The 27779-nt window shown below is 43.4% G+C and overlaps 1 protein-coding gene across 4 annotated transcripts in view; it reads right to left on the reverse strand.

Moving 5' to 3' along the window:
- Nucleotides 1-27779, reverse strand: part of LRRK1 (leucine rich repeat kinase 1) — an 82229-nt gene that overhangs the window by 41917 nt on the left and 12533 nt on the right. For 3 of the 4 annotated variants that reach the window (XM_064456113.1, XM_064456114.1, XM_064456116.1), the window contains 8 exons: nucleotides 17340-17503; nucleotides 16282-16453; nucleotides 13743-13925; nucleotides 12985-13133; nucleotides 4550-4776; nucleotides 3892-4019; nucleotides 3464-3627; nucleotides 2623-2760 (listed from right to left, as the gene is read on the reverse strand). In XM_064456113.1, the coding sequence (XP_064312183.1) occupies nucleotides 2623-2760; nucleotides 3464-3627; nucleotides 3892-4019; nucleotides 4550-4776; nucleotides 12985-13133; nucleotides 13743-13925; nucleotides 16282-16453; nucleotides 17340-17503 (1325 nt within the window). The remainder of the gene's footprint in view (nucleotides 1-2622; nucleotides 2761-3463; nucleotides 3628-3891; nucleotides 4020-4549; nucleotides 4777-12984; nucleotides 13134-13742; nucleotides 13926-16281; nucleotides 16454-17339; nucleotides 17504-27779) is intronic. The other variant, XM_064456115.1, reaches the window with a different exon arrangement.

The raw sequence follows: 27779 nt of genomic DNA on the forward strand, positions 1-27779 counted from the left end.
GAGGTATCCATGTGACATAATCAATGGACAACCAGCAGTTGCTGGCATGGCAATTACCATGCCAAACACTCCCTCTAGTGATAAGAGAGGGGCAGCACTGGGCCCTGGTGGGGCGTGGGGAAGGTAAAGTAAAACATAGAAGCATGGATACGCAGAGTGAACCACTAGAGGAAAGGGTTGGAAAACCACGAAAACTATAAAACCTTCCCTGCCACTCGCATCTTGACAGCCAATGATTTTACCATCATTAGCCTTCCACTGGCTCGAACCTCCTGTTGGAAGGAAGACCCAGTCCTCCCTTGGCGCCTGGTGTCGAGCTCTCTCCAAGTATCAGCATGGGGCTGTGCAGTGACAATGCTTCAAACTTCTCCTCCAAAATATCCCTGAGCAGGGGGCGGGAGGAAAGGGTGGCTACACGTTCCAGAATTAGCACAAACATTGTTCTGTGTGGTCTAGCTGGGGTGCTTCATTTTCAGTCAACTGTATCCATGCTACATGTCCCCCACAAATGCTGACAAAGGCCCCTCTCCAGGAGAGCTGAGAGCCTGGTGAGATTATATGCAATGCTTATGTGCCTGCTCTGTAGGGGGAAAATTAGTGACTTCCAACTGGCTGTGGCTCTTCATGACTGTAATCCTGGAGATCACTAGTCCTTGTTTTGCAGTTGCATCTTCCCTCGTCTCTAACTTCTCCATTTTTGCTGCATTTCAGGAAGAGAATGGGTGCCTCCAGAAGTGAGACAATGGCAGCAGCAGACAGCTTCCTTCAAACCTACTGCCGCAGCATGCAAAAGGGCTCTGGTGCGTTAGATTATATCAGGGGGAAGAAACTGCAGCATCCAGATTAGGCTGGCTCGTTCAGCTCGTGATGTGGAAAAGGTGACCGGTGTTACCTGAATAATTCCACCCAGAGAGGGTTGGGTCTCCTCAAGAGAAGCAAACTAGTCTAAAGCACTAAGACATGGCTTGGAGCATGTACAGTTGGTTCCTTTAGGAGGCAACAGACAGGAAAGCTGAGGCCTCTGATTCCCTTAGCACCACATTTCTAGTATATACATCATATTAGCAACTGTGAGGTGGTCCCAGTCTTAAGACCCCTCCACAAACCAAGCAAAGGCCAGTGAGGAACTACATATCCCACCAGCCTAGGTCAGAGACATGCTTTCAAATCTCAGTTCCTCCCCTGCTTTCATCTTTTCCCAGGAAGACAACAGTTCACTGCTGCTTAGCACATTATGTGTAGGAACATGTTAACTGCCCGTTTCTCCTCCTTCCACATCCACTTCTGGAGAGGGCTGAAGCATGAGTGCAGCCCTGTTCACTGACACAAACTCTACAACCAAGGAGTAGCCCAAACCAGGGCTTTCACCTTCTAATTGCCCACCACACTCTTGCCCTTGGGGGAGTGAAAATATCTGCTATTTATGTTTTTTATGAAGGTAAGGCTAAAGACGTACGGATAAGAACTGGAATTATTTAAGGCAGCCAAAGCTTGCTACCTTTGAAGTCAGACCGTCACCAGAGACTGCACTGATGCCTTCTCTGATGTCTTGTACTGACGCCTTCACATCCCTCTGCAGCCTCTGCGCAGTGGCACCCAAAGAAATGTGCCCTTGAAGCACCACCTAGTGTTTAATATCTGCCATGGTGGCTCCCACCCACTGGGCTTATTTTTAATGCGTTCAGAAAAAACAAGTTTCGGAGACAATAGTTCACAGGATTCATTCTATTTCAGGAGAAATGCCAATTGAAACCAAATGGTTACCAGAAAGCAAAGCCAAATCTGCAGGGATCATTAAAAACAACGGAGGGAGCAAACGACCCTCAGTACTCTTCTTCCAGGCAGGAGCAAGAGGCACCTTTGCAGCAGACTCCTGAGGTCTAAATTGGACATGGATACGAACCATCACTTCAGCATCCTTCCCACAGAGGCCAGCAGTGAAAATCATGAAACTTCTGCACAATGATTTACCTCTGTTTCTATCTCCATGACCCTGAGTTTCACAATCTGGAAGGGAAGCTTGGAGCAAACCCCCGAGTTCTGCTTCATTTCATGTCAAAACCATGTGAAGCCACAAATTCTGAAGAACTTCTAAGTAAATCTATGGATCTCTGATGTCCACTAGGAAGACTTATTTAATCTGCACACACTTAAAGATAAGTGAGATGCCAGCTAGCATTGTTTAGGGCATTCAAACATGCTATTTTCAGCATAGAAAGACTAATTCTTAATTACACAACACTGGTGTGCCAGATTAAGAAAAAACACAACTATTTGCGAGCCCACTTGAGTACATTTATATTTCAATGGTTGGAGCTTGCGGCTACAATGCAGTGGTTGTCTTCCAAACTGCACTCCCAAAATCTGAAAACCACAGACATCCAAAGAGTTCTCAGAAGACCCATGTCAAAAGCTAGATACCGTATCACGGTGAGAATAGTGTGGCCTGAATGCAGTCATTCAGGAGGTTACGGGCTGCTCAGAGGCTCTGTGCAATTGCTGTGTTCATCAACTCAAAACAGCAGGTAGTCTCCTACCTTAACCAGGCAGCCACTGCTATGACATTGAGGTCTGAGTAGGTATTAAAAGAAATCCTGTGAAGTGGGAAGAAATGACACTTACTTCAAGCTGGAAGAGTCCCGGTGGAACTTCTTTTAGTGAGTTCTCAGAAAAATCCACTTCTCTGAGGTGATTTTTCCAGAAAATAGTCAATGCGTCAGGTAGGAATTCCAGTGAATTTCTAGATGCTTTACAACATTTCTGGAAAACACAAAAGAAAAATCACCCACAGAATAGTAACCGCCTCTTTACATAATGAGGTTGATCTGCTGTCACATATTTAAGACATTAATAAATTAATTCTAGGTGATCTCTTTAGATATTTTGATCTAGATAAATTATTGTGTATGCAGGCACATAGGATTTGCTGAGGAGATGCACTCAGTTGTGATGGGCAAATTCTTTGGTGGGCAAAAGGTATTTCAAAAGTTATTTTTAAAAATTATCTCCATTTGCTTTTCAACCAGAAATAAACACCTCAAAGTATACTGTTCTCCTGCTATCTCTGTAACAATGAGGAACAAAGCCACAGTCATGGATACAGATGCCCTAGTTAGCCATGGGTTTGGGCAAAGTTAACTTTGAATGAAGGCTGTGTTCTGTAAAATGATTGTAACAATACTTCCGCTCGTATGAACTACAGAGAAAACAAACACGTCCATATAAGAAATGTTTCTAGAAGTTTTCCACCAAACCATCAACACAGCCAGAGCAGGGTAGAACCTCAGAAAGACTTGATCTGAGACCAGTAAACTGGATCAGGCAGGGTCACTTGTACAGAAACAGAAGAGTCTTTTAGCCTAAGATGTCTGACAGCTTTTTAAGCACCACAGTATTTTTTTTTTTTTTGCATTGTTTTAACAGCTTTTTCAACCTCTGACTCTGTCAGAGCAGTTTGACTTACCAAGGGGCAGGCCCAGGGATCTGGAAACACTTTCAGCTGATTTCTGGAAACATTCAGTATGTTTAGGGACTTGAAGCAGTATAGAAAAACCGTTGGAAGTTCCACCAACCTGTTGTCAGAGACGTCAAACTCCTGCAGCTTCCTTAAGCCAATCCAATTAGTTGCTAGAAAACACGAAACATTGTGGACTTGGTGTAAGCATGACAGCAGTCTGATCCAGCAAGATGCTGAATACTCACTAGATAAGAGCCAAAGGATTTAATGAGTGATAAAAAAAAACCAGGCCTTTTCACATACTTTGGATAAAGGATTGAGAGATGCTAAGCATCTCTAGCTAATACTGACTTTAAGTTGTTATTTTAACACTTTGGGGCTCTCCCTTATAAATGAGGCCTTGATATGTAAGTGTAACATTGGACTGTACGTACTGTTTTCCTCGTCAAATAACTTCTCCATATAATTTTTAGCAGCAATGAGTTTTTTAAGGTTTTTAAGATGTAGGAATCCAGAAGGGAGAGTAGAGAGCCTGTTGCTGGATACGTCAACCTCGAGTAACCTGTGAGTACAGAAGATACTCAGTCAGGCATCAATAAAATGCTAGCAAAGACTCCTGTTGCCATAGACATCTATTTTACCAGGACAGCCTTAGGTCTGAATGGAAGCAGCTGGAATGCGCTCTCACAGGGCAAAGCAAAAAAACCCTATTTAGAAAAATAACCGTTCCAGGGAGCAGACAGAAGTGGTCTGGGTAGACAGCAGATCAGATAATTGATATGAGCCAGGGAACGTCAATCTGAATCAGCTCATGGCTTAGACTTAGAGGAGTGGGGCTTACCAGAGCTGGAGAAAAGCAGAGGCAACACGAGACAATACAGGAATAGAAGTGCCTACAATTGTCCTGACAACTAACTCGGAAACACTGAGAATGCAAAGGAGCAATTTTAGGTTGAGTTAAACCTTGCAGCAGACAGAAAATAAACCAAGAAGCTCCTGCATATGCTCTTCACTTTCACACAAGCACAACTGATTCATTTGCACCTGCTCTCCATACAGGTTCAGTTTGCTGTAGGCAGCTGGCACACACACCTTGTACATATAATTTCGTCGGATGACTGTACGCTGGGTAACTCTGTCAGCTGATTGTCAGCCAGGCTGAGCTTCCTGAGGTTTATCAGGCCCCATGGGATCACAGATGGAAGGGAGACCAGGCAGTTGGCAGAGAGATCAAGCTCAGTTATCTGGCAGGAGATATCGATCAGCCAGTCCAGATCCACCCAGGGCAGTTTGAGGTTTGACCAGTTCACACACAAAGCCTACATATGTCAAAGAAAGAAGAGGAAACCACGTTAGTAAAATCCCAATTGCTCTCGGCCTGCGTTATGCCACTGGGAAGGTGGCAGGTCTGAGCACAGACCATAAACCTGCTGCTCACTTTCCAATCTGCTTCTAGGAATTAAATTGACTGAGGGATGAAATCATGCCTGGGTATCAGCAGTCCCTACCATATAGCTGCTCCTCGATCCACTCTGGAGAACACAAGCCAGCGCAGGCAGGGGACTTGGACTTCTTTGCCTGTCCATATACCACCTCCGGCATGCCCCACAAAGGCTGGGCTGCCCTTGCTGAAATCAGCACTCTCATCTGAGAGCCGGACAGACTCTAAGGGTTTGTTCATCCAACACTGTGCAGTGGGTTTCCATGGGGCTGCGCTCCCTGCCTCGCAAGACGCGTTCACACCCTACACTAGCAGCATGATACGGACAGATCATGGAAATCCATCTTAAATCCAGACTCCGCAGCCCGAACCCCATGCTGTCTCTTGGACATGGCCTGCATTGCTGCTCAGATCTCCAGGGGCCTCTGAACACTGACAGGTAGGTCCAGAGGAACCCCTGTGGAGCAGACTGCCTCTGAAACGCTTATGCATCTGTAGAGAGGACAGGGACAGATCAGCTGAGTGTAGTAATGACTTCTTACAAGGAGGCCTGTTGCTGGAAAAACTAATATATGCCCAGGCACTGCTCTTCTATCTTAAACCTTCCAACAACAAGCAGCCAAACTGTTCTGGGGAAGTGTTAGGTTTTGCAAAGGAACATCTGGGAACGACAAGGAAAGGCAAACACCCTTTTGTAAAGCGTTTATAAACACTAAGAATTTGCTCAGTATCATTTAGGAAGACATTTTAGTATCAGAGAGACATGATTTTGGCAGTTGCTTCCTTTCTAGATAACATTCTGCTGCTTTTGACAGTGAGATGAGGAAGTCATTTTATCCTCTTCTGGAAAAAAACCAGAAGTTGTTGTGAAAAGCATAACTACTTATTTCAGGCTCCAGCTTAGAAGAAAACAAGAACACATAATGGTCATCAATGCAAGTAAACAACCCAAGGCTTCATTTTCAAGATCACCTCATGTGTTCCAATGAGATCTTTGTTCCAAAATATACAGTTTTAAAATGTTAGTCCCAAAATGTTTTTATAAGCTCAGCATTTTTGATATAACTCATCCCAAAGACAGCTTCAATGAAGTGATCAGTAATTCTCCACCAGGAGGCAGCAAGGACCCGACAGCAAATTTAATTTGTTTTCCAATTCCCGGTATTTAGCTCTTAAGACTTTTAACCTCAAATTTAGAATCAAAAGCAATATATTTGGGGAGAGAAAGAAAAGGGAAACAAAGGTCTATCTCAGATGCTTATTTGAGACTCAGAACTCCAAGCAATGTAGATCACAGAGTTCAAATGCCTACGAGAATGGCATAAAGGGTAAGCACAAACAGTTGCACTTTTTAGAAATTGACAGTAGTCGTACTTGGTGTAGACATAGTGCTTTTCAAATGTTCACTAGTGAAGCCTCAGGACAGCCCTGCAAATACGAATGGAAATATTATGTCCATTGTATCACTGGGGAAACCAAGGCAAAGAGCACAAGCTGTTTGTCTAAAGCTACACTCACCAATATGCCACAAGGCATCCATATATAAAACACAGCAAGCTGGCAGCAACAAGAAATCAAATTAAGTGGAGTATCCACCACTAGTGCAAAGCACACAGTACCTAATGAGAGTTGTGCTGCAAAGCTTTCATGCTGGCACTAAACATATCCTGCTTTACTGTTGGATTTTCCAAGTCTGTGTGTTTAACAGCTTCCTGCTTACAAACTCTTGTTTTAAACTCTGTATGTAGTTTTCTGTAGTTTTCTCTCACCTGTAACAGCCCCAGAGCTACTTACATCACTGGAGAGCAATCAGCTGTGAGTTATGGTAATAGTATAAACACAGGGGTCAGATTCCCTTGTCCATCCCTAGCTACCCCACACTTCAGGGGAGATCTAGAGATGTGGTACTGATGCTAAGGGACTGGATCTACCCAGCAGGAGGAAACCTCACTGGGGAAGCACATTTGTGTGGAGACACTTGATTTTTTTTTTCCCTGGGTCCTTAAATTGCCCCAAGAGCTTGTAACAGGAGCCAGATCCCTAAATCCAGATAATGCAGGAAAATAGCTCTACGCTACAAAAATCCTCCAGTAGTATTGATATCTGTCTGGCTACTTACTTATATGCACTTTCAGGGCACTACCCTGTCTTGTATTATTACTACTCTTTATTTTAGAGAGAATTTTCAGCTGGTTTAGCTCCCAACCAAGGTCACCCAAAACTGACTTAACAACGGTACTGATGCAAGAGGAGGAAGGAGCACGTGGCTGGGGAGAGGAGGATGGCAGCGTCACTGTAGCTCCATCCTAGATCAGCTAAAATTGTCCCTGATAGAAATACAGCTTAATCAGCAATGAAATTCTCTTACTGATGTCATTTATACCATATTGTGGTTTATAGTGATGCCAACAAAAGCCTTTTTATGCCAGGACAATTAAACCTACACCATGACTTCTGCTCGTTCAGAAAAAAACCATCCCCTTCCTACCTAACAGTGCTGGATAAAACCACATAATCTGCTTAGCAAAGACAAACCCCTTGCATTAAGAAAGAATTAAGGAAAGGCCTGATCTCCAACTACACATGCTTCGTGTAGATTTTTAATAGGAACGGCCTTTTCCAGCTAGAAGAGAAAGGTGTAACAAAGATCCAGCTCCTGAAAGTATAACACAGGCACAGTCTGCCTAGATATGTGAGAAATGGTTTAACAGGGATTTAGCCATTTTAACAACCAACCTTGGCCTGCAATACATATTCCATCCTGATACTTTCTTTCCAGGAATGCCAATTTTTTTGAAAAGCTATGCTGAGACTCAGCCAAAATGGGGGCGTAGGGGGTAAACCAGAATGAATATGGGAAAATCCAAGCTTTTAGGCAGCAGTTCCAGACAACACGTCTATGGTCTAAAAATTAACTGTTAATAAGGAAGGGGCTTCCCACTTCCCCATATTGTTGTCAAGACATGGGGTATGGAAATACTAACACAGTACTGAGGGTTACAGAAAGGGGGATTCGCCTCAGCCCACCTATCAGACCCATCAGTTATCTCCTGTAATCACCACAAAGACCTTGCTCAGAGGGAGACTAAACCTCAAAAATGAAGCCATGATCAGCCATGCTCTTTCCTCTACTTCCCTTTACAGCCTGCCATCTCCCAACAGAAGGCAACAGCAACACCCTTCACAGACATCTCAGGCAGTGACTGAAGCAGCTTTTTACTGACCCCGTGCTGCTGGGATAAAGATCTGGCTGTGAGACTAAAGCTACTTTTCACCCTGCAACAAGGAAAACAGTGAAATTACATTCAAAGTTGGCCTCGGCACTGAAGCTGTTAATTATTATCGCATGTGTATTATGGCCACCAAAGACTAGCGCTGCATTGGGCAGGACGCATAACAAAGGCATCATCCAGAGGAGATTTACCCTGGAAATGGCTGTGGATGCATAGGATCTGCACCATGGCCCAAAAAGAAAACAGGTAAGGAAAATTTTCCTGCCTTTTTTTTAAACATCTTTTAGCATCTGATCTAAAGTGGGATGCTCCACAGCACCTTTCCTAAGGTAAGTATCCATTACCAGAGTTTTGAACCCCATGAAATATTCACATATTTTACATAAACAAACAGAAGCAAGACAATTGAGATTTACAGCCAAAAATCTGGGCAAATATTCCATGCAAAAGGCTATCCACAGCTTCTTCAGTTACACAGAGGATGCATATAACCATACAGGGCTTTCAAATTCTGGCAGTGATGGGAACGACATCCTGGAGAGCTGGTTTGCTCATTTGGTTTCCTCCTCATGGGAGAAAGCAGGAGCTTGTGGTTCAGATCCTGAATCCAGATTCCAAAGCCCCAGATTTCTTGTGTGACACCAGCCACTATCTCAGGCTACCCAGACACTATCTGCCAGCCCATATAATAGGACAGTAATGTCTCCTCTTCTCCCAGGGAAGCCAGGAGTGAAAATGCACTACAAACTCCAACTCCGTCTTTTCTCTTCCTGCTTAATTAAACTGTGCCCAACAAAGCTGCAATAAAAAAAAAATCAGAATAAAGAACTGATGGTGCTTATCCCTTCCCCCAGCTACTGCTCTGTTTCAAGATGATGCTCTTTACAGTGGGCCCAGGCTTTTATTTCAGTACAAAAAAGTACTTGTCCTTGAGTACACCAACCAATGCAGTAATAATAAGATCTACAGCATGCTTTTAGCGGGTGTAAGTATGACCATGTGCCTCTGCTGCTTCTCATTGCAGACTGATACTCATCTCTATTTTGCATTTAGATTGCTGTGTATCATTTACCTCAAAAATGCAGAGCCATGGCCTCCAGCTATTTAATGAGATAGATAGATACCTGCAGAATTCAGATGGTGACTTCTAAAACCACAGACAAGATTGTGAAATCCAACATCTGCTATGAACGCTGCGGGGTAGGTGTCCTCATCTCCTAGGCAGCTTTTTGAATCTCAGCAGTAAGTGCCTTGCACTCAGTCCTCCTCCCCATCCAGAGCCAAGGACTGACAGTGTCTCTTCCACCTGAGTACTGCAAACTGGAGGACCAGCCAAGCCCCTTCATCTGACGTAGGGACAGCGGACCAGATTCACCTTAGTGCTACTAACCTGATGTCACTGGAGTTACCTGAGGGATTTACTTGGCTCAGCACCCTGCAGTTAAAATGTAATTAAGTGAAAGAAAGCCTGAAAGCAATGCCATGAAGAGAGGGGATTTCCTCCACAACTCATACTGAATCATCTCCACTATCTTCCCAGAAAAGACTGTTTCTTTGATGCCAAAGGTCTGTGAGGCTGAACTCGTGGAGGCCAGCGATCAGCTCAACCCTTTTCCTTTCGGCACCATCTGGTAAGCTCCGTGCTCAAACAAGAGAGGGACAGTGTTCAGAGGCTGTTAGCTCCTGGGCACAGCCTGACTCTGGGCGGCCTACTGCTCGTCAGAAGGGCAAGGAAAACTTCTGTAGGCTCCCCTCTCTGGCCAAGGAAAGAATTTCTCAATATGAATCCTGAAAACTAAATGGAAATCTTCTAGCGCAGTGATCTCAGGGGATGCACTGAGGAAGGCAACGGACTGGAAATTGTGCAGAAGAAAGAAACCCCACTGCTCTTGGGCAAACGATGAGCTATAAATATGAAAAATATTTATTTAGATTTGAGAGCGTTTGGTAAGGTCATTAAAAGAGACTGTTGTGCATGTCTCTTCAGTGACGTGACATGTCCCAACAGAACCTTGCTCTTGCCATAGATGGGATATTCTGAGGACGGTGATCTAATTCCTTATCCAATAATGCTGCTGTGACTCTTGAGTGGAACTGCTGCAGATTTCCTTACTGATGGTGATGTAACTGAGATTAGCCAGGCAGTGGATACAGAAATCAGAGGATCGCACACATACATTTTTATGCTTGTGTATAAAATTCTTGACAAAACACCTCCCAGGGAAAATGCAGCAGTTTAAGCTCTTTTCTAGTCTGCAATGGGAAACAAAACACATCTCACACTGCACACTCTGGAAAGTGACAGGTATCTCCATGCTGATTACACATATTGAAGTCCAGAATCAGTGCCCAGCCACCTTATCGCAGGGGGGCGGTTTTACCTGTTCCTGTAAAAGTGGAGCACTTCCTCTCTTTAGCAAGACAGTGGTTTGCTGTGGGGATAAATTTATGCCAGGAAAATAAACAAAAAAAAAAAACAAAAAAGGAGAAACAGATGTTACAAAAATCAGATAACTCCTCTTGCCTCAGAAAGGGCAGCACTAGGCACAGCGTGACGGCTGCCTAGAGGGTGTGACAGCTAAACCCAGCTCTCCAGCCACATTTTATGCATAGCTAGTAGCATTCATGACTGTGAAATCAATTCAAGGTCAACTGTGCAGTGTTTTCGCTCAGAGACATCACAGACGGGACAAACCCTTGTAAGGTTCTGGGCTCATTCTGAAACGATCGGTGCTTGGTCTGCCCAGTCCCAGAGGAGAGACCATCCAGCTGCCAGCCATACACACTGCAGTCTCCGCACCATCCTGTTTTGCTTCCTCCCAGCGCAAAATGCATCACAGCACTTACAAGACGACTTATATTCACAAACCTCACAAGATATGAAGAAAGCACTGAGGCAGCCTGTTTGCAGCTGCCATGAAGTCCTGTTTTAAAAAATTATCAGGGTGCGTGACTACCACTTGTCAGAGACCTGAGCTCTGCAGACAAACTAGGACAAATCTTCCTGACTTTGGCCCATTCTGCCAGAACAATTCAAAGAGAAAACATTAAATAAGCAAACATATTAAAAATAAACAGCTACTAGAAGAATCAAGGTCAAGTTTCTGTATCTGATTTTTGTTTTTGTCTTTTTCTTTTCTTTAAACCAGGCCCTTCTGGCAATTAGCCGATGTTTCAAAACCGATCTCTTCACTCAGGGTGTGACAACAGCAAAGCTGAGTCATTTTTTGCAGCAGCTAAGTTAAATATTGCCAGCAAGTTCACATGGAAAACAGACCTCTTCCCTGTGATTTGAACGTTTATTCCAAAGTTTACTCAAGCTGAATTATCCAGTTAGTTGGATTTTTTTTTTTCCTTCTAAAAGGCATGTAGTTTTATCAACTCTTATCCAGAAACACCTAGGATGTAGCTTCCTTTTGCTTACCTGTCAACCAAACTAAGAATCCCCCGGGGAGGGCTCTAAATCTGCTGATTGAACCTAAAGAAGTCAAGCTCACATGGGGACTATAGTCCCTAACATTTGCAGTATCCTTGGGAATCCAGCGAGACAGGGTTTTGGCAGGAAAACAGAGTGGAGAAGTTTGTAACACTATGAAAACCTCTCTGCTTATTTTCACTTAACACCAAAGCAGAATCAACACCCCACAATGTTCCAAGATACCAAACAGATACCAGCTGGCAACAGGATCCACACAGACAGAGCCTTGATCGAAAAATTCCCCTCACAATTTTTCACGGCATTATTTTTATGACCTGATGAAAACTGTAACTATTGAAAGCTCAGGGCTCTGATGCTCTTCATAGAGATTAAGAGAATGAAGTATATAGCCTAGTTACATAAAGGTAAGGGATAATCATGAAATGTAACGATACCCTGCATGAAAACAATGCCACTCATCTGTAGATCTCAAAGCATCATCATGATGTGTTAAGCCTTCCAACAGCTGTAAGACGCGAGGAGTTTAAATCTACCCATTTTACAGTGGAAGAAATAGAGATGCAAATGAATTACCAAAATTGAGAAAAGGCTGTTGGTGACTAAGTGGTGAACAGAGTTCTTGCCAACCTAAAACGGCTTCGGTTGCTTTTTCTTGGCCTCTGTGTCCCATCAAAAGCCATTTCTGTGGGACAAGCGCATTTAAACTAATATGATCTGATCACACACAATATTCTCCATGATGCTCCGACAGCCAAACCTGCCCTGAGCAAGTGACAGTAAAGGCTACCAGCCATCTTTTACTAATGAGGATCCAAAGTAGGGACGATGTTTTGAGCAGATGTAAGCTTGCTCTGCTCATGCTCCATGCTACCAAAAAGCCACATGAGCCTATTTGTACGTGCTGCGTCCGAGCTATCAGACGCAGGGGAAGAGAAGGGTTTACCAGCTCAGCTCTGCGCCATGTTAACACACCAAGACAGCACAGAGTTTGTGGCATTATTACCTTGCAGCCAGAACACATAATATAAACCTAAATGAAGTGATTATCCTGGGGTCACAGAGGAAGCCTGTGGTAGTGCTTATTTCTCTGGAAGACTGTGAGCACAAAGTCAATGTTTCCTTTCCACAGCACATGCCTGGTTCACACACTGACGTTAAAATTGCCAAGCGGAAGCTGCCGCACACAGCGTCTTGCACAATGATGCCATTTAAAAACCTGATGTTTTACACCTTGCAGTTCAGCACTGGCATGACAGCCACTTTCACAACTTGTTCTCTAAATGGGTAGCAAACCACAAGCCGCTTAGTTGAGAAGAAGAATCACCAACCACATGGTATGCGAAGACAAATATCAATAATTAACATGATGCTTCTTTAAAAGAATGTCTCTTCAGACAGATAAATGGCTACTTACTGTTTTTGCTGGAGCACTACCTGGTAGTGGGCTCGTCTCAATGAAATACTTCCTCAGAAGGTGTTTGCTGGATTCAGGACTGTCCATTAGGATGTAGGAACAAAAGAAAGCTCCATTCCGTAATAAAAACACCGCTACATCTTCATTCCCTTTAGAGAAAAGCAGATTGTCTGTTCTCTTCTTCTCAAGTAAATGAACCAACAAGGAGCTGAACAGAAATCCTGGGAAACAACCACTTCATAAAACCATGGGGGTGTGCAAAAAAGGAACTGAACTGTATAAAGACTGTTTCCTCCAGTGACAGGATTTAGTTTGGTAAAACTGAGACAGAAAGATACTGTGTGAAAGCACTGGCCCAGGCTCTTCCTTTTTTCTCTTTTTTCCCCTGTTTTATTAAACAGCTGTGCTTTGAAGTGTAAATTATTCAGCCAAAATCAAGCATGTGTGCCACAGTGTCCATAACAATAATGCTTCTACTTGCAAGGTCTCTATTTTTGAAGGGTCTTTTCCCTAGGAGTTTACAGAGGAAAGTTCAGCCTCTCAGTATTTACAGTTACCTAAATTAAGAAGGCCCTGACTTAAATTTGGCTAAGTCAAAAGATTCTGAACCAATTTTATTTTAATTTCTCCCACTGGAAATGCAGGACAACTCCAGGCAGGCAAGTCCACACTGATACCTTCCCAGATGTGAACAACTCAGTCCATTCTGTAAGGCACTGCAGAAAAGGTGCAAAGGTTTGAAGCATGCAGATACATACCTGCCTTTATAGCAGCATACAGAGGCAACCGTATCAGAACTGGAAACTCATTCTTCCTGACTGCACAGCTCTCTGGGTCAGCACTGTATGCACGAATTAGGAGTTTTACTACGTCCAAATGCCCCTGCTGGCAGGCTATGGCCAGCATCCAGTTCAGGAGTTGTTGAGAAGTACTAGGACCTGCTGAAAAGATACGGCATTTGATTTAGTTGATGCCACTGGGCTGTGATGTGCAAGTCATCCACAAATAATGGCTCTGCAGAGGGTATAGGGTGAAGCCCCTGAGGACAAAGGAGCAGACTGCCCTGCAAAAGTGTGTTACAGAAGAGCCCTAAGCTTTGCTTAACTGTCCTTCATTACCTACCCAGCTAATGGGCAAACTTTTTTGACGGTTCCTGAGCTAAGCATGCATAAGCTGGCAACAGTGGAAGGTTCTGAGGATGCCTGGCAGGTTACCAGCAGAAAAATCCAACACCTAATGCCATACAGAGGTGGCAAGGGATGACCAAGACTGTCTCTGCATCCGGAGACAACAGGCCTGACCCAACAGACATGAGATTCAAACAACCAAGATAGGCCACTTCTTCCAAGTTCATGAGAGGTGATACAAAGAATGGGGAAAACCAGCTGACTTTTCATGCTACTGGATGAATAAAACAAAAATACATGTTTCAGACAACACAAAATAATTGTTTTAGTTTGTTTTCAATGCAACCTAAAGTCTCCCACAAAAAAATTAATTTCTCCTTTATATAATTCATTTTGGGTCAATTCTTTACTATCAATTCATGGTAAAGTTAGACAAATGTCATTTAAGGCTAAAAACTAAAATGCCATGTTCTGATTTCTGCACGGATTTGCTAATATTTTAATCAACCCCAAATTGCCTTTTTTTCTGAATTAATGTTTTGCCTGTAAAACACGGCTCTCCTCTAGCTGTGCTTAGTTCTGCACATGTAATTAAATGACCATGACAGATTATTACTGCTAACAGTAAGCAGTCCTCAAATCTTCTCTCTTTCACAGTACCACCTTCATTTACCTTAAGAATTCACATCCCCTTTGAAATGCCTACAGAAACGTCCACAAGCCCAAGTTTACATGTCAACTTTTTTTCTTTTTTTGCCGTTTCTCCATGTGGAATTACATCGCTCTTTGCATTCTTAACAACTTGACTAAATCACTCGCCCTCATGCTGCAAAAGAAAAACGGGCTCCACTTCAGCTGTAAGCCACAAAGAAGTTCACACCGAGCCAGAGAGAATCACTCGGTGCATTAGCCAAACTGTGAATTCAGGCAATTTATTCCTGAGCCCTGTGATTGGTTTCTATGTAACTTCCCAGGGAAACAAATGGAAAGTCCTGCATAAAAAACTTCTGAAAGCTGCTGTTTGTATAAAGCACCTCCCCTGACCCCCTGAAGCAAGAGTTTAAGGGAATTTAGTCAGTTCTAAACTGAGCTAAGTTTCCAGAAACTACTTAAGTCACTTCTCATTACTGAGAGTATTATATTAATATAATTTAATGTTTGCTACTAGGTTACAAAACCAGCATTGTCAGCCTCATTTCTGGCTGAATGAAATATTATGTTTAATTGCATCCCCCAAACTGGAACTTTTCTTTTGCTTATTAATGCTCTAACAGTTTAAGAACAGCAAATAAGCAGGTTTCCCAGCAGGTTATTCCCGTTCTCACTGAGGTCACCGGCAAGCATGTAGCTGCAGTGAGGAGCCAGAGCTATGTTCAGGTCAAATATTGCAGAGCCCTAGCTTAGCTGCTGTGGTTACTGCAGTGTTTGAGGTCAAGACAGTGATTCACCCTGGCTGCTGTGCAGGACTGCCAGACCCTGAATCCATCCAGGGTCCCGGTGAGAAGCAGCTGCCACAGTACATTAAGAGAGCAACAGGGGACCCAAACACAGTTCCTGGTCCTGACTCAGAGTAATGCTCTTCCCCCCACCCCCACAGCTGCCTTAAGAATTGTGTCTGGGACTAAAAATCTCTGTTCTGCTATAAAATTATTTTTAAAATAAAATGTAACTAAAATATAATGATGGTTCTAAATAATGAATTCCCCTGAAAGTCAAAACATAATGCCAACAAGAGAGCACAGAGCATGTTGCCAGCTGTGCACCCAAACTATTACTTGCCAGACAGACATGCTGCACCCTCACCCGCAGCACTGCTGTATCTCCTGGCCCAGCAGAGTGCAGTGATGCTGTTTCCTGAAAATCCCCTAATTTCTCTGTGGGGTCTGGGACGTTACCCAGCTCTGAGGGCTGATGAGAATGAATTGTCTAAATGGCATCTTCCTCCACTTCCAATTTGCAAACACGGAATATTTTTATGCATGTGTTTTTCCCCCCATGGGGGAAGTTTTCTTCAAACACAGCAGAGATTAGATCCCTCCACGCACTTTCCCATGACTATGTCCCTCCCATTCCAAGAGATGTGAAAAAAATAAATAAGTGCCTGCTTGAAGCTATAGCACACAGCTAACAGAAAGTTTGAGGAAAGGCAGAGGCAACACGATAGGCTTACCATGCAAGGAATCCAGCAGCTCTTTCACAACGTCCTTATGTCCAAAATATGCAGCCACCACAGCTGCATTGTCATCGTTAGGTTCTGTTGGTAACACCACTAATGCTTCCTTCAGTAAATACCTCACCGCCTGAAGATCTCCATATGCTGCTGCAATACCTAAAAGCTGGCACTGGTAAAGAAAACACAGCAAAATAAACTTTTGGTAAAGGCAGAGAAAGTGAGCATTTCTAGAGCCACGTATATATTTGTGCCCATGCAAATGTGCACCCACTGTCACTGTGGTTAACTGAAAATGTCATAAACATTACTAGCCATTATAATAATTGCTGTTGATATATTAATTATATTAATTTGTTGGGTTTTGCTTTTAGTTTTTGTATGGTTTCACCGCAAAAGTGCCTAAGGCACAGAGTGGTGAGTGTAACACCATTTTTCATGGACCAACAGAAAAAAGTATTGGCACAGCTCTGCTACAAGGTGTAGTATTTCCAGTTTTAGTGATGGCCAATATGCCTGGACTTGCACACAGGTACTCTCCCAAAACACTAAGAAAAGCTCTGTTCAAAGAGGAGACTCAAAATGAGGGCTCTGAAGCCAGAGCAGTGCAGAAGCTGGCGCAGAGGATATAGTTCCAAACACAAGCAGCAAAATCTTCCTAGGGGACATTAACCATCTTTACACTAACGGGTGAATACATTTTATTTTTTGCTAAGCCTATAAACTGCTTCCTTTTTATGGGGAAAAATCTATTTCCCTGTTTTAGCGACCACAGCACCAGCACCCCTCCTTGCACAGCCTCCTGTTCCTACATACGCTGTTCCTGTGGTCTGTCTCATCTTTCTGATCAGTGCTTTCAAGGGCAAATACCGTTCCTGAGCATATGTTCCTGACGTGGCCCACACAGCCAGCCATGTCTGGGACCCCGCAGCACCAGCATAGCATGTATTCATAACATATGAATGGATTTTCTGCGTGAGAAACGATGGAAGAGAGCAGCTTGGCATTTTGGTTTCTTTCCCAATAAAATTTGAGAAAGAGTAGTAACCTAGCCCTACCTTTTCTACTTGCAGTGCAGTCTCCTCACATGACAGCTTAATCAGCTCTTGGGCCTTACTGGTGTCTCCAGCTTTGTAAGCATCCTGAATGCTTTCTGTCACAGGTGTCTGAATTATGGAGACTTCGCCGACTGTGGACTGTTTGCCACCCATGTCCACAGTTCCTGAAGTAAAAATAGAAAAGGGGGGTCAGGAAGAAGTACTTGCTCATTACTCACGCACAGCTGCAATGTCAATTCATCCTGGCAACAAAAAAAAAAAAAGGAGGTGAGTTATTTTCAGTGGAGTATTTACTGCACACAACCAAAAAAAGAGGAAAAAAACCTCAACACTCTGTTGCCTGATAAAAGAAAGTGATATGTTAAAGTACTTTCCAATAGGGACATGAAACTAAAATGGACAGTGAGTTCCCCAATTGCTCCCAGAGGTGGTTTCCAAAGGACGGTGTGAAAGCTCACACACACAGACACGTACAGTCTGCAGCAGCCTTCCTGCCACACTCATCCTCCTGCTGCAGGAGCCAGAGAAGAGAAAGGCTTACATGAGGTTGGCACCTGCAGCGGTGCCAATCTCAAGGAGTGGAGTCAGCGGGACCTGCAAAGCCATTCTGGTATTATTAGCCTTGCTTCAGTCACTCTTCGTTCACCTCCTGACAACAGTCTAACAAAACCCCGCTGTACTTCTCCACCACTTTCAACCAGAGATTTATACACCTCAGTGAATGTGAAAGAAAATTGGGAATACTTTTACTCTGGGAAAAGAGTAAAAGGAGATTATGCAGAATGCCCAGTGCCACCCTGATCAATCCTGGAGAGTCTCCTAGGCTAGACATTCTTGTTTTTTAATGCTGTTAGGAGCCAGAAGAGTTTTTACATGTCAAAGATTAAAAGCTGCAAACCATTAAAGAAGATGCTTGCGGTGGGTGGCTAACGAAGATGCAATCATGAAGTCTCCCACCCTCCCACCCCAGCAACTACCAGGACAGGGAAAGCTGCAGGAAAGTCACTGAACTGGGAGTAAGATGTTCAGATCCACTCCTGAACAACATGCAAGACAGAGAAAAGAAGCACTTTTCACTTGAAAAGAGACCATTTCCTACTCACTTTCTCTGCTAAAACATTATTCATTATTATTGCTTGTTTGCAATTGGTTAAAAAAAGCCCTTAAGGCCACAGATTTCCATGTATGTTAACAAGGAGATATTTTTTTTTAATAGACGTACATCATGTAGAGCCTAGTTTAATGCAGCCTGGAAGAATAAGTAAATTTGGACCAATCTATAACTGTCAGTAAATATCTTTGAATAATGCAGTCTGAATCACCAATACGTTCTGACTAACCCTTCTCATCAATTATTTAAATGAAGCTCAGATCACTCAGACATCGGAGACGGCTCCAGAGATTCGTGCCATTAAGATGTGCCGACATCAATAACCTTTCTCAGACGATGCAGAACGTGTGAAGGACAAGCAGCAGAAATCAAGGCAGATGGATGTGGTGTTAAATTACAGCATAATAAACAGCATCTCAGAGTTCATGTTAATAGGTGCAGTGCCTTCATAATTCTGTAGTACGTGGGAAAAGAAATTCATCCAGCATCTGGTCCAGTCTTTTGGAGCTGACCACACACCTGCAAGGGATCTCTAAGAATACTGCATATGATTTAATCCTCCTTTTAATGGACACCAAGGTAGGAAATGCAAATGACACTTAGGCAAATAAGTGTCTAAAGGGTGACAGAAGAGAGAACTTTAAAGCAAAATGGTTCTCCAGTCTAAACAACCCAGAACTGGGCTAAGTAAAATCAAGAGGTACAGATCCAAGCAAACAGCGCCGTTACTGGAACACGCAGCCTCCCCGCGCTCAGTGCCCTGTGATGAAATCCTGAACCTAGAGAGAAGTGCTGGAATTCCCCTCGGAGGAAAAAATGCCTCACATCGGAGATACAAAACAGCTGGAAAGCTGAGCAGGAAGCCCTGCAAATCGGGGCTGCCAGAGCACAGCAACTTTAATCTGGTTACTAAAAAATGCTGAAAGGAGGGACAAATTTTACTTCCTTCCTGCCTCAACCCTGATTTTGGGGACTATCACTCAAGACCCACATCTCCAGCTATTCCACATGTAAAGGCACATCCTTTCTGGCAAAGAATTGAGCAGGGGCATCTATCTTTCTTTTTAAATCATGGCCAGGGAAGGTGGAGGTACAAGTATCTCATGGTCAGAGATTCATTCAGGATCTGGGAGATCTCAGTGTCACTTCCTCACCTATCAGAGAGGTCTCCAGCCAACTTCTCATGCATCCTGCACACCAGAGCTCTTCTTACAGGAGCATTTTCCATCTTTCCTATTGGAACTGCCCCAGAGTGCAGGGAAGACTACCAAATCAGCGGGCCAGGGAGCACAAGAAGGACCACAATGTTGTTACTGAGGGAAGGAGGAACTCCGCAAGCCAGACCCTAATCCCAAAACCGCTTCTGTGTTTTACCGAATGACTACTTCACAAAACTACTTGGCTAATGTGTCATGCTTCCTCTTACAATTTTTAGCCCCCTCAAAATTTCTGAAGTCCCTTGTAGTGTAATGGCTTAATTGAACCACTGTGTCCATCACCACCGTTTGGAGAACACAGGCTGGCCATCAACCATCAGTGAATGCTCATGTACATTACATGTAGATGTCTGGGCATTCAAGGAATAGGAATGTCACAAATGGCTGGCTTCCTGGAGTTTACGTGCTCCCAGAGTTAGCTGGTAGTTTAATCAGTGTCTTTGAGATACTAATTTTAGTCCCTAATCTCAATTTTAGTCTTGTCTCAGGCAAATAAGAACTTTTTATTGATCTAACCAAAACTGCCCAGTTTTGAACATTTGAACATCCATCAAGTAGAATTCAATAAGGCCTCACAGAATGTAAGAAACCTGGGCCTTTCTACTGTTTGAAACCAATATATTTATACTGAAATATTCTTGGCAGAAAGATAATGCTACTCATCATTCAAGTTTCTTATGTAACTATCATCAAAACTTCTTTCTGTGATTGTGCCCTGCAGAGTAAATTGACCTCCTGCCTAAGACCTGAGGAAAAAAGCTGCCAGAGGTCTTCAGCAAAAAAAGACCTTGCACTTGAACTAATTACAAGCCTGAAAAGAGCAAAACTGGTGAGATACAGAGTGATAAAACAGCTTGTCCTCAGCCAACAGCGGTACTTACATGATTCTGTCAAAGTTAACCTGAGCTTTCAAAGGTTAAATGGGAGAAAGTTCCCAAAATGCACAGAAGCCTTCCATCGTAAAGCTAAGCATCTCACCATCAAATTACCCAATTCACAGAAGACTTCCTGCTAACTTAGTAAATGATATATTGACTTCTGGAATACAAATGGAAAATAAGTAGCAGCATATTTTATGATTTTAATTTATACTCACCAGTAGGGAAAAAAAAAAAAGAAGAGGAAAATTACTGACTAAAGACTATTTTATTTCTGCAAGATGCATGACTGAACTATCGTCAGTACTGGCATTCATGTAGGCTGGGAATAAAGTTTTTCCAATACATGCATCAGCCGTTTTTAGCAAAAATCTGGGCCGAAATCCAAATAAATTCTGCCTATGGTTTTAACCCTACAAATCTCATGCCCCTTACCTGAGCTCTTCATGACTTTCATAATAGGGTCACCTCACTTGCATATAGCCTCGAACAACAAGATATAAGAGCAATACTAAAGTTGGATAATATTGAACCTCTATTTTTGGACTTGATCATGCAACATGCTGAGCATTTAAGCCTGGATGTAACAAAGTGCTTTTAATTCTTAGGTTGCACAGATTTTGGAGCTGGCTTCTGCACTTTGCCCAACAGGGTCTTCGTTACTGTTTGACAACGCACATTGCTGTATGGAAAACAGCACAGCAGGTTATGATATTCTATCAGTACTTCTTGGACGTCCCTGGAATAAAAGGCTACTAAAAACTCCAGAAGCTCTCACACACCCGTTCTGATTTCCTTTAGTTTGTGCTTTATTGCCCACAGACCTGGGACAGAGTTCCTGTGTCAGCACAGGCTCTTCTAAAACCGCTGCCCCAAATCAGCACCCCTCTTCCGAGCTTTCAGCAGAACAGGTAAATGAAGCCTATTTTAACTGAGGTGGTATGGTGTGGGTTCACTTCTCTAACACGTTTGAATGACAATGAAAATAAGGTCACGGGGTTTACTCCCCATCGTGCAGATTATCTCTGCATCATCTTTATTTAACTTCTCTGTAGACCCACGGCTTCTTTTCTTCGCTTGCTTTCTAATGACAAACAAGCACTGTTTGCAAGGGGGAAATGGGAGGCAATTGCCGACTTCAAAAACGCATCCTTCATCTAGTCCTCACCCAACTTAACAGCTTGTATCAAAGCAACTAACTTTGGAAATATTTCCCACTCTTGATTTCAATGTTTTATACTTTGGAAGTAGACTTTAAGCTTGGCTTTGCAGTAACAGCCTTTTACAAAAGCTAAGGGCAAGACTGATTTTCTTTAAAAAAATATTCCAATAGAAACAGCAGTTATCAATAAAAAAGCAGTGTTATTTTAATGCCATTCAAAGGTTACAAGAGTATAAAATTTAAAGTGCAGCAGATTGCTGTCCCAGCTCAGAGAAACAAAACAAAAACAAGTCTTATAAAGGGTACCATGAGCATTTCAGAAATACATGTAGTTACACCCTGTCTCGGGCCTGGTTATTCCAGCAAGTGAAAAAAAAAAGGTAAAAAAGGTAAACTTTCTAAATTGACAGTATGGCATTATCAGCAAAAAGCTGAGGGTTTGCAAGTCAATGCTGTGAATCAACAAACGACTGCATAACAAACAGATTATTATTACCTTTATATCCCATATCACTTCATTCCTGTCTCTGATACGTAATCTCACAGAGTTTGTAAAGGCTGCATTAGTCCCTTTGATAAGGCAGGAGTTCTTAAGCAACTAACTAGGATTTTTTTGTTTAGCAGAGAAAGATATAAATGAGATGCTTAACACAGGATAAAATAGGGCAGGAAGCTAACATACTCCAAAACAGAATTACAACAATAATAATGCTTTAAAACTGCTACTGACCTTGTCATAATGCGTGCAGGTATTTCCAGAGATGGGAGCAAGTCAAGATGATGACTTTAACACAGCACCCCATTCAGCAATGCTCAGTTAAGCTATTAATTCCTTGGACTGTTAGCCACCGACCTCCTCTTCAGCACAAGCAGCTCTTACAGCGGCCACTGGATGTAACGTCTTTTGGCTGGCTGGCTGCTGCTTTGTCTGAATTAACTACTACATTTTAGCCTTGACAGTTATTTTCATCTCCATGTCCCATTACGGCGAAATCCAAGCCTCTGGTTCAGAGAGGACCTGGTGATGGGGGTGGGCAGGGAGGCCACCTCTCCAGGCTGAGCTCAGATATTAATTCCTCAACAGCACCAGATGGCTACAGCTAACCTTTACCAGCTTAATCTTTTGCCATTTTGACTTCTGAGCTCTGCCACAGAGCAAATAAAAAATGGGACGGGGATGAGGTTTAAAATATGCTGGATATTTAAAGTAACCCCCCCGAACACTTAAAACTCACAAGCCTTGCTGAACATTTTTCAATACTACCCTACGCAAGCTTTGGCAGGCTGGTTTGCAAAATTAATGGAAAGCCATGTTATTTCTGAGGCACAGAACTAGAGTTTCTGTAACAGACTCATGTATTTTCTGTTGCTTTGAAAAACTCCAGTTTAATAAACCGAACAACAGCCAACAGGAAGCCTCCAGAGATTTCAAAGGATGATGGATCTGTCCTACATTGCGCTTTCCACTTAGACGGGTAAGAAAAAAATTTCAATCCTACGGAAATCTTTGAGATACTGAAAAATAATTTCCATCCCAAACCAGGAAGAAAAAACAAAATCCTGTGTTCTTTAATTAAAAAAAAAAATAAAAAATCAACCCAAGTCAGTAAAAATGCTTTCTGAAACAATGACTCCTTTTGTGTTCCCTCTCTAATTAGCTGACACCTAAAAACAGGGTTTCATTTGTTGTTGAAAAAAGTAAAAAGGTTTCAATCATTTATTTCAATCATTCATTTCATAAAAGATACAGTCAGGGACCAAGGTCTGTCCCCAGGAAGGAAATTATTCCCCCCGCCCGCCTGCGTATGTTCGGTCCACCTGGCCCCATAGCCAGGACCTGGCCCTGAACCACACAAAGGAGGGTCCTGGAGCAAGAACCCTATGATCTACTTCACCTTGTTCTCATATTTAGGCAAAATACATACGGCCCAACCAATTCCGCTCTAAAATGGCCCTAGCAGGATTAAGAAATGGTCAGAACCACTTACCCCCCCCTCTGTGAGAAGACAAGGAGAGAAAGTTATGGTAAATCCAACCGAGAGATAAGAGGATGGTTTAGCTGGGAAATTCAGCACCCCCGCTGGAGAGACCATGCCCGAACTGGACCCTGATTAACATCTCATCTCAATGAGTGAGGCGTGCCAGCTTCTCAGGACAGAGAGGGAACCCTCCACGCATTTTTTCTGCCTATTTTCTGTGGTTCCATTTCACCCAAACATCCATTATTTCGGCTAATTAAAGGAGTGGCTCTACACTAAGATCTGCCTGCCAAGGCAGTGGAAAAGATGATGTATTGAGTGCAAAAGAAACCCGCACCTACAGCATAGTTTACAATCAATGCTCACTGCCCCAAAAGGAAACTTACAACCCTCAAAAGACCATATCTGAAACACAGAAGAATGCTTCAAAGACAAAAATCCAGTGCTGAAGGGATCTTTTTCACTATTGCATAATCTGGAATTATTTTTAAATCCTTTACATGCCAGTACCACGCATGCAAAGTGCTGAAATGCATTAAACATTTTCCAGCAAGCATACAGGATCTTGTAAAGGACACGCTGACAATTTTAGGCACAGCAATGCAAAGTGACCAATTATCACCAGAGCCATCGGAAATTTTCTATTTGGAAACACTCTTAACCTGCAAGGAAAAAAAACGTTTGCTAATGCAAACCTGAAAGGAAAATATTAAGTCCTGGATGGAAAAAATGCTCTGGACTCCTGCCTTTTTAAGGGGCTCCAGAATTGAATTACAAAAAACAGACGCCTCCGAAAGCTTTAGTTCTGCACTTACACAATCGTTTCTCCATCATCCAGTATAATGGGGGAAGAGGGGACAGAAAACTCTCAAATACTAGTAACATTGAGACTCAGCAGTCTTTAGTGGGCAGTATCACAGATGCCTGAATGGCTGCGCAAAGCTGTCCATCTGTCAGAGCCAGCACTAAGCTGGGGCTGAAAAACTCTACCAGATCTGAGCGGGCTCCTGCATTTGTGCATGCGCCTCCCAGGTCCCCGCGACTGGAAATTATTTGCACCGTCCAAGAAGTTCACATGAAACCGAGCTGGTTATTCTTACTTTACTGAAGTACAAAAGAAGCTACACAAAGCCATTACAAAGCAACGAGCTTAGAGAGAGCACCAAGAAATACACGCTGGAATATGACCATCAGAACAAACCCATCATGTCAGCGTGCAAATCACATTGGAAAGTGCAAAGTAGCTTTGGGGTCACTAATGATACTTGCAGCCACCCAGGGAAAAGGGACAAGGGCTACTACACGTGACAGTCTGGGATGTTCCTTTTTTTTCAGAGGACAGCTCTACCTTAGACACAATGCTCCCCACAGGCTGTTTTAAAAGTGCACCCACCACTTCCATTGCCCTGGGCTATGCCTGATGGAAGGGAGCCAGCAGGACTGCAATCCTCGAAGCAGAGCCAGAGCAGAGGCAGCTCATCAGCACCATGACTGGGCACCCCCTCCTGCCCCCTGGGCTCCAGGGGCTGCAGCCAGCCTCTTGTGGACTGATAAACCCTACACAAAACCCCAGCTGGCCATGCATATCAGCACGAAAGTCTCCCATTGCTCCACACCCTGCCTTTAGTTTCACCCTCTCTGCTTACAAAGCTTCCTTAGCTGCAGTAGATAACACCAAGATAACCTTCACATCCTGACCAAATGGCAGCAGCCAACAGCAAACACGGGGCTGCTGCTTCCTCCTCCTCCCGACTTTTCACCGAGGGTACCGAACATGAGCAGGCAGCCCTTCGCTAACCCTGGCAGCCCCAGCTTACCAGCACAGTGAACTGGGCCGCTGTTGGTGACAGTGATGGTTTTACTCTCTCCCCTGAGTACACGTGTCAGGCCTAAGGCACATGTAGGAGCCCTCAGATCACCACTGGCCACAACGCATTTCTCAGTGGACAGATTGTCTCATGAAGGCACCATCACCCCTGACAGACACACTACTAGCCTTTGGGCAGGGAAGGAACAGGATGGGGCTGACCTCTGGCAAGCACAGGGCAAAGCCTGGCTCTCGCAGTGAATGGGGATGCCCCGCATCCCTCCTGTATTGCCCTCTTTGGGGTGCAAAGGATCAGCAAAGACCACGCAGAATAATCATGGTGCTAATTTCCACACCCAAGGGAAAGAGATTGAGGGAATCGAGAAAGCTCCAAGTGGTCAGAGAGCCTATTGCCATATTGAAAATACAAATGACTCAGCTCTAAGTAAAAGTTTCTATTTTTGTCTTTTGGCCTCAGCGATTTGGTTCCAATCCTACAGTTTGAATCATTCAGAAATATGCTTTCGCACGCAAGGCCAGCTATGCCACTCTTGCTTTCCAAATTTTAAATTGGAAGATATACATTAGCATGCAGAAGTATGACTACGCTTTTGGACTTTCTTCATGTTCATTTCCAGGCATGGCTGGAAAGAGAGGATTATTAAATGATGAAAGGTGTCTCTAGTGAGACCATTCCTGTCCAACTGAATCAAATATTATAGCCATGAAACCAAACCAAGATTGGATTTCATTTGAAACTTTGTAAAATAAAATTTCATGGCTAACTTAGGTTTCTTTTGAAACTTTTCCTTTTCCCTAACGTTCAAGCTTTCATTAGAAGGGAAAAAATTCCATGTATCAATGTTTTCTCTCTTTCAAAGAAATAATTTGCTCAGCATTCTTCTAAAAACCCAAAAAGTCATTAATCATTCACATTGGGGAAGCACCAAGGCATGGCCAGCCCTCTTCTGCTACACCCTCCTTAGACATATATTTAAAGCTATCGTTAGAAAGAAGCAAATGCTTTTAGCCCCAGCTGTGAGAGGCTATGTCTGGAAGAGTTCAGGGAGGGACTCCCTGTGTCCATGTGCCAGGAGGACAGGCCCAAGGTCCCTGCTCAGGTCTCTTCTGAGTCCAGGTCCTCTACTGGCTCCACCAAAGACATATCCAGCGATTCACAGCTTGTCCAAGTTGAGAAAAGCAGCTCCTAAGCTTATGTTTCACTTTAATAACACATGTGAACACCCTCCTAAATGGAAAACCCATTTACGACACTCCAACCCAACTGCTGGTCAAAAAAATAGCACAGAAGCAGCCAACGTCTGCCTCTCCAGCCCCACGAAACTCCACGGATTCTACCAGGAAAGACAAGCCCCAGTAGGGCTTTCACAGAAAGGCGATGAAAGCGTAGGATAAAGTTCATAGCTGCTTTTTCAGGTCCCCTTGGGCCACAGCAGTGAGTCCAGTTCTCCATCCCTCTATCACCTGGCAGGGGTCCTGGGTATCTGCTGTCACCTGCGTGACCAGCAGTGTCCCTCCTCCCTTCCCCAAGGAGCAGAACAGGTCTCTTACAGAACCTGGATACATGAAGATTTTGGAAAGGGTGGCCAGAGAGGAGGGAAAAAAGGGAAAGCAACATTAAGAAGATATGTAGAATATCTTGCATGACTCCAGTTTCTCATGTTCAAGGAAGGTTAAGAGAATCTGGAAGAGGCAGAGAAGACAAATCTAAGAAATGGAAAGTCTAATTACGAGACTACAGATGAAAAGAGTTTGGCTTGTTGAGCCTGGAAAAATGAATGCTGGACAGGGATGGTTGTACTGCCTATAAATACATCCAGAGGAAGACACCAGGGAAGAAGGGCAGCTATGTATTTGCAGGGTATGAATACATTTTGGTTGCCAGTCAGAAGAAAGTTTAAAACGTTGGAGAAATGAGGCTTTGGAACAGTCTTCTAGAAAAATCAGAAGCAATAGACAAGTCAACTCGTTTAAAACAGGCTTTGCATAAAGTTTAGGAGTGTGACACCAGGACACTGACCCACGCACTCCTTCGTCCTACAGCCTGCATTCCCATTTTATGCACGTGCAGAAGTTAACCGACCTACCAGGCACTAACAGTTATAACACATGAGATGATAATGGCTTCACAGCTACTTGGAGGGACGTTTGTAGGGAGAGAATATCTTTTATTAAATAAACTGACAGATCTAGTAAAAGGCAGACACATCTAAGGGAAAGAGCCTTGCAAGAGAGTTGAGGGGGTAAGCACCCCACATAGCAAAA

This window comes from Phalacrocorax carbo, chromosome 7, assembly GCF_963921805.1.
Source record: "Phalacrocorax carbo chromosome 7, bPhaCar2.1, whole genome shotgun sequence".
NCBI classification, from domain to species: Eukaryota; Metazoa; Chordata; class Aves; order Suliformes; family Phalacrocoracidae; genus Phalacrocorax; species Phalacrocorax carbo.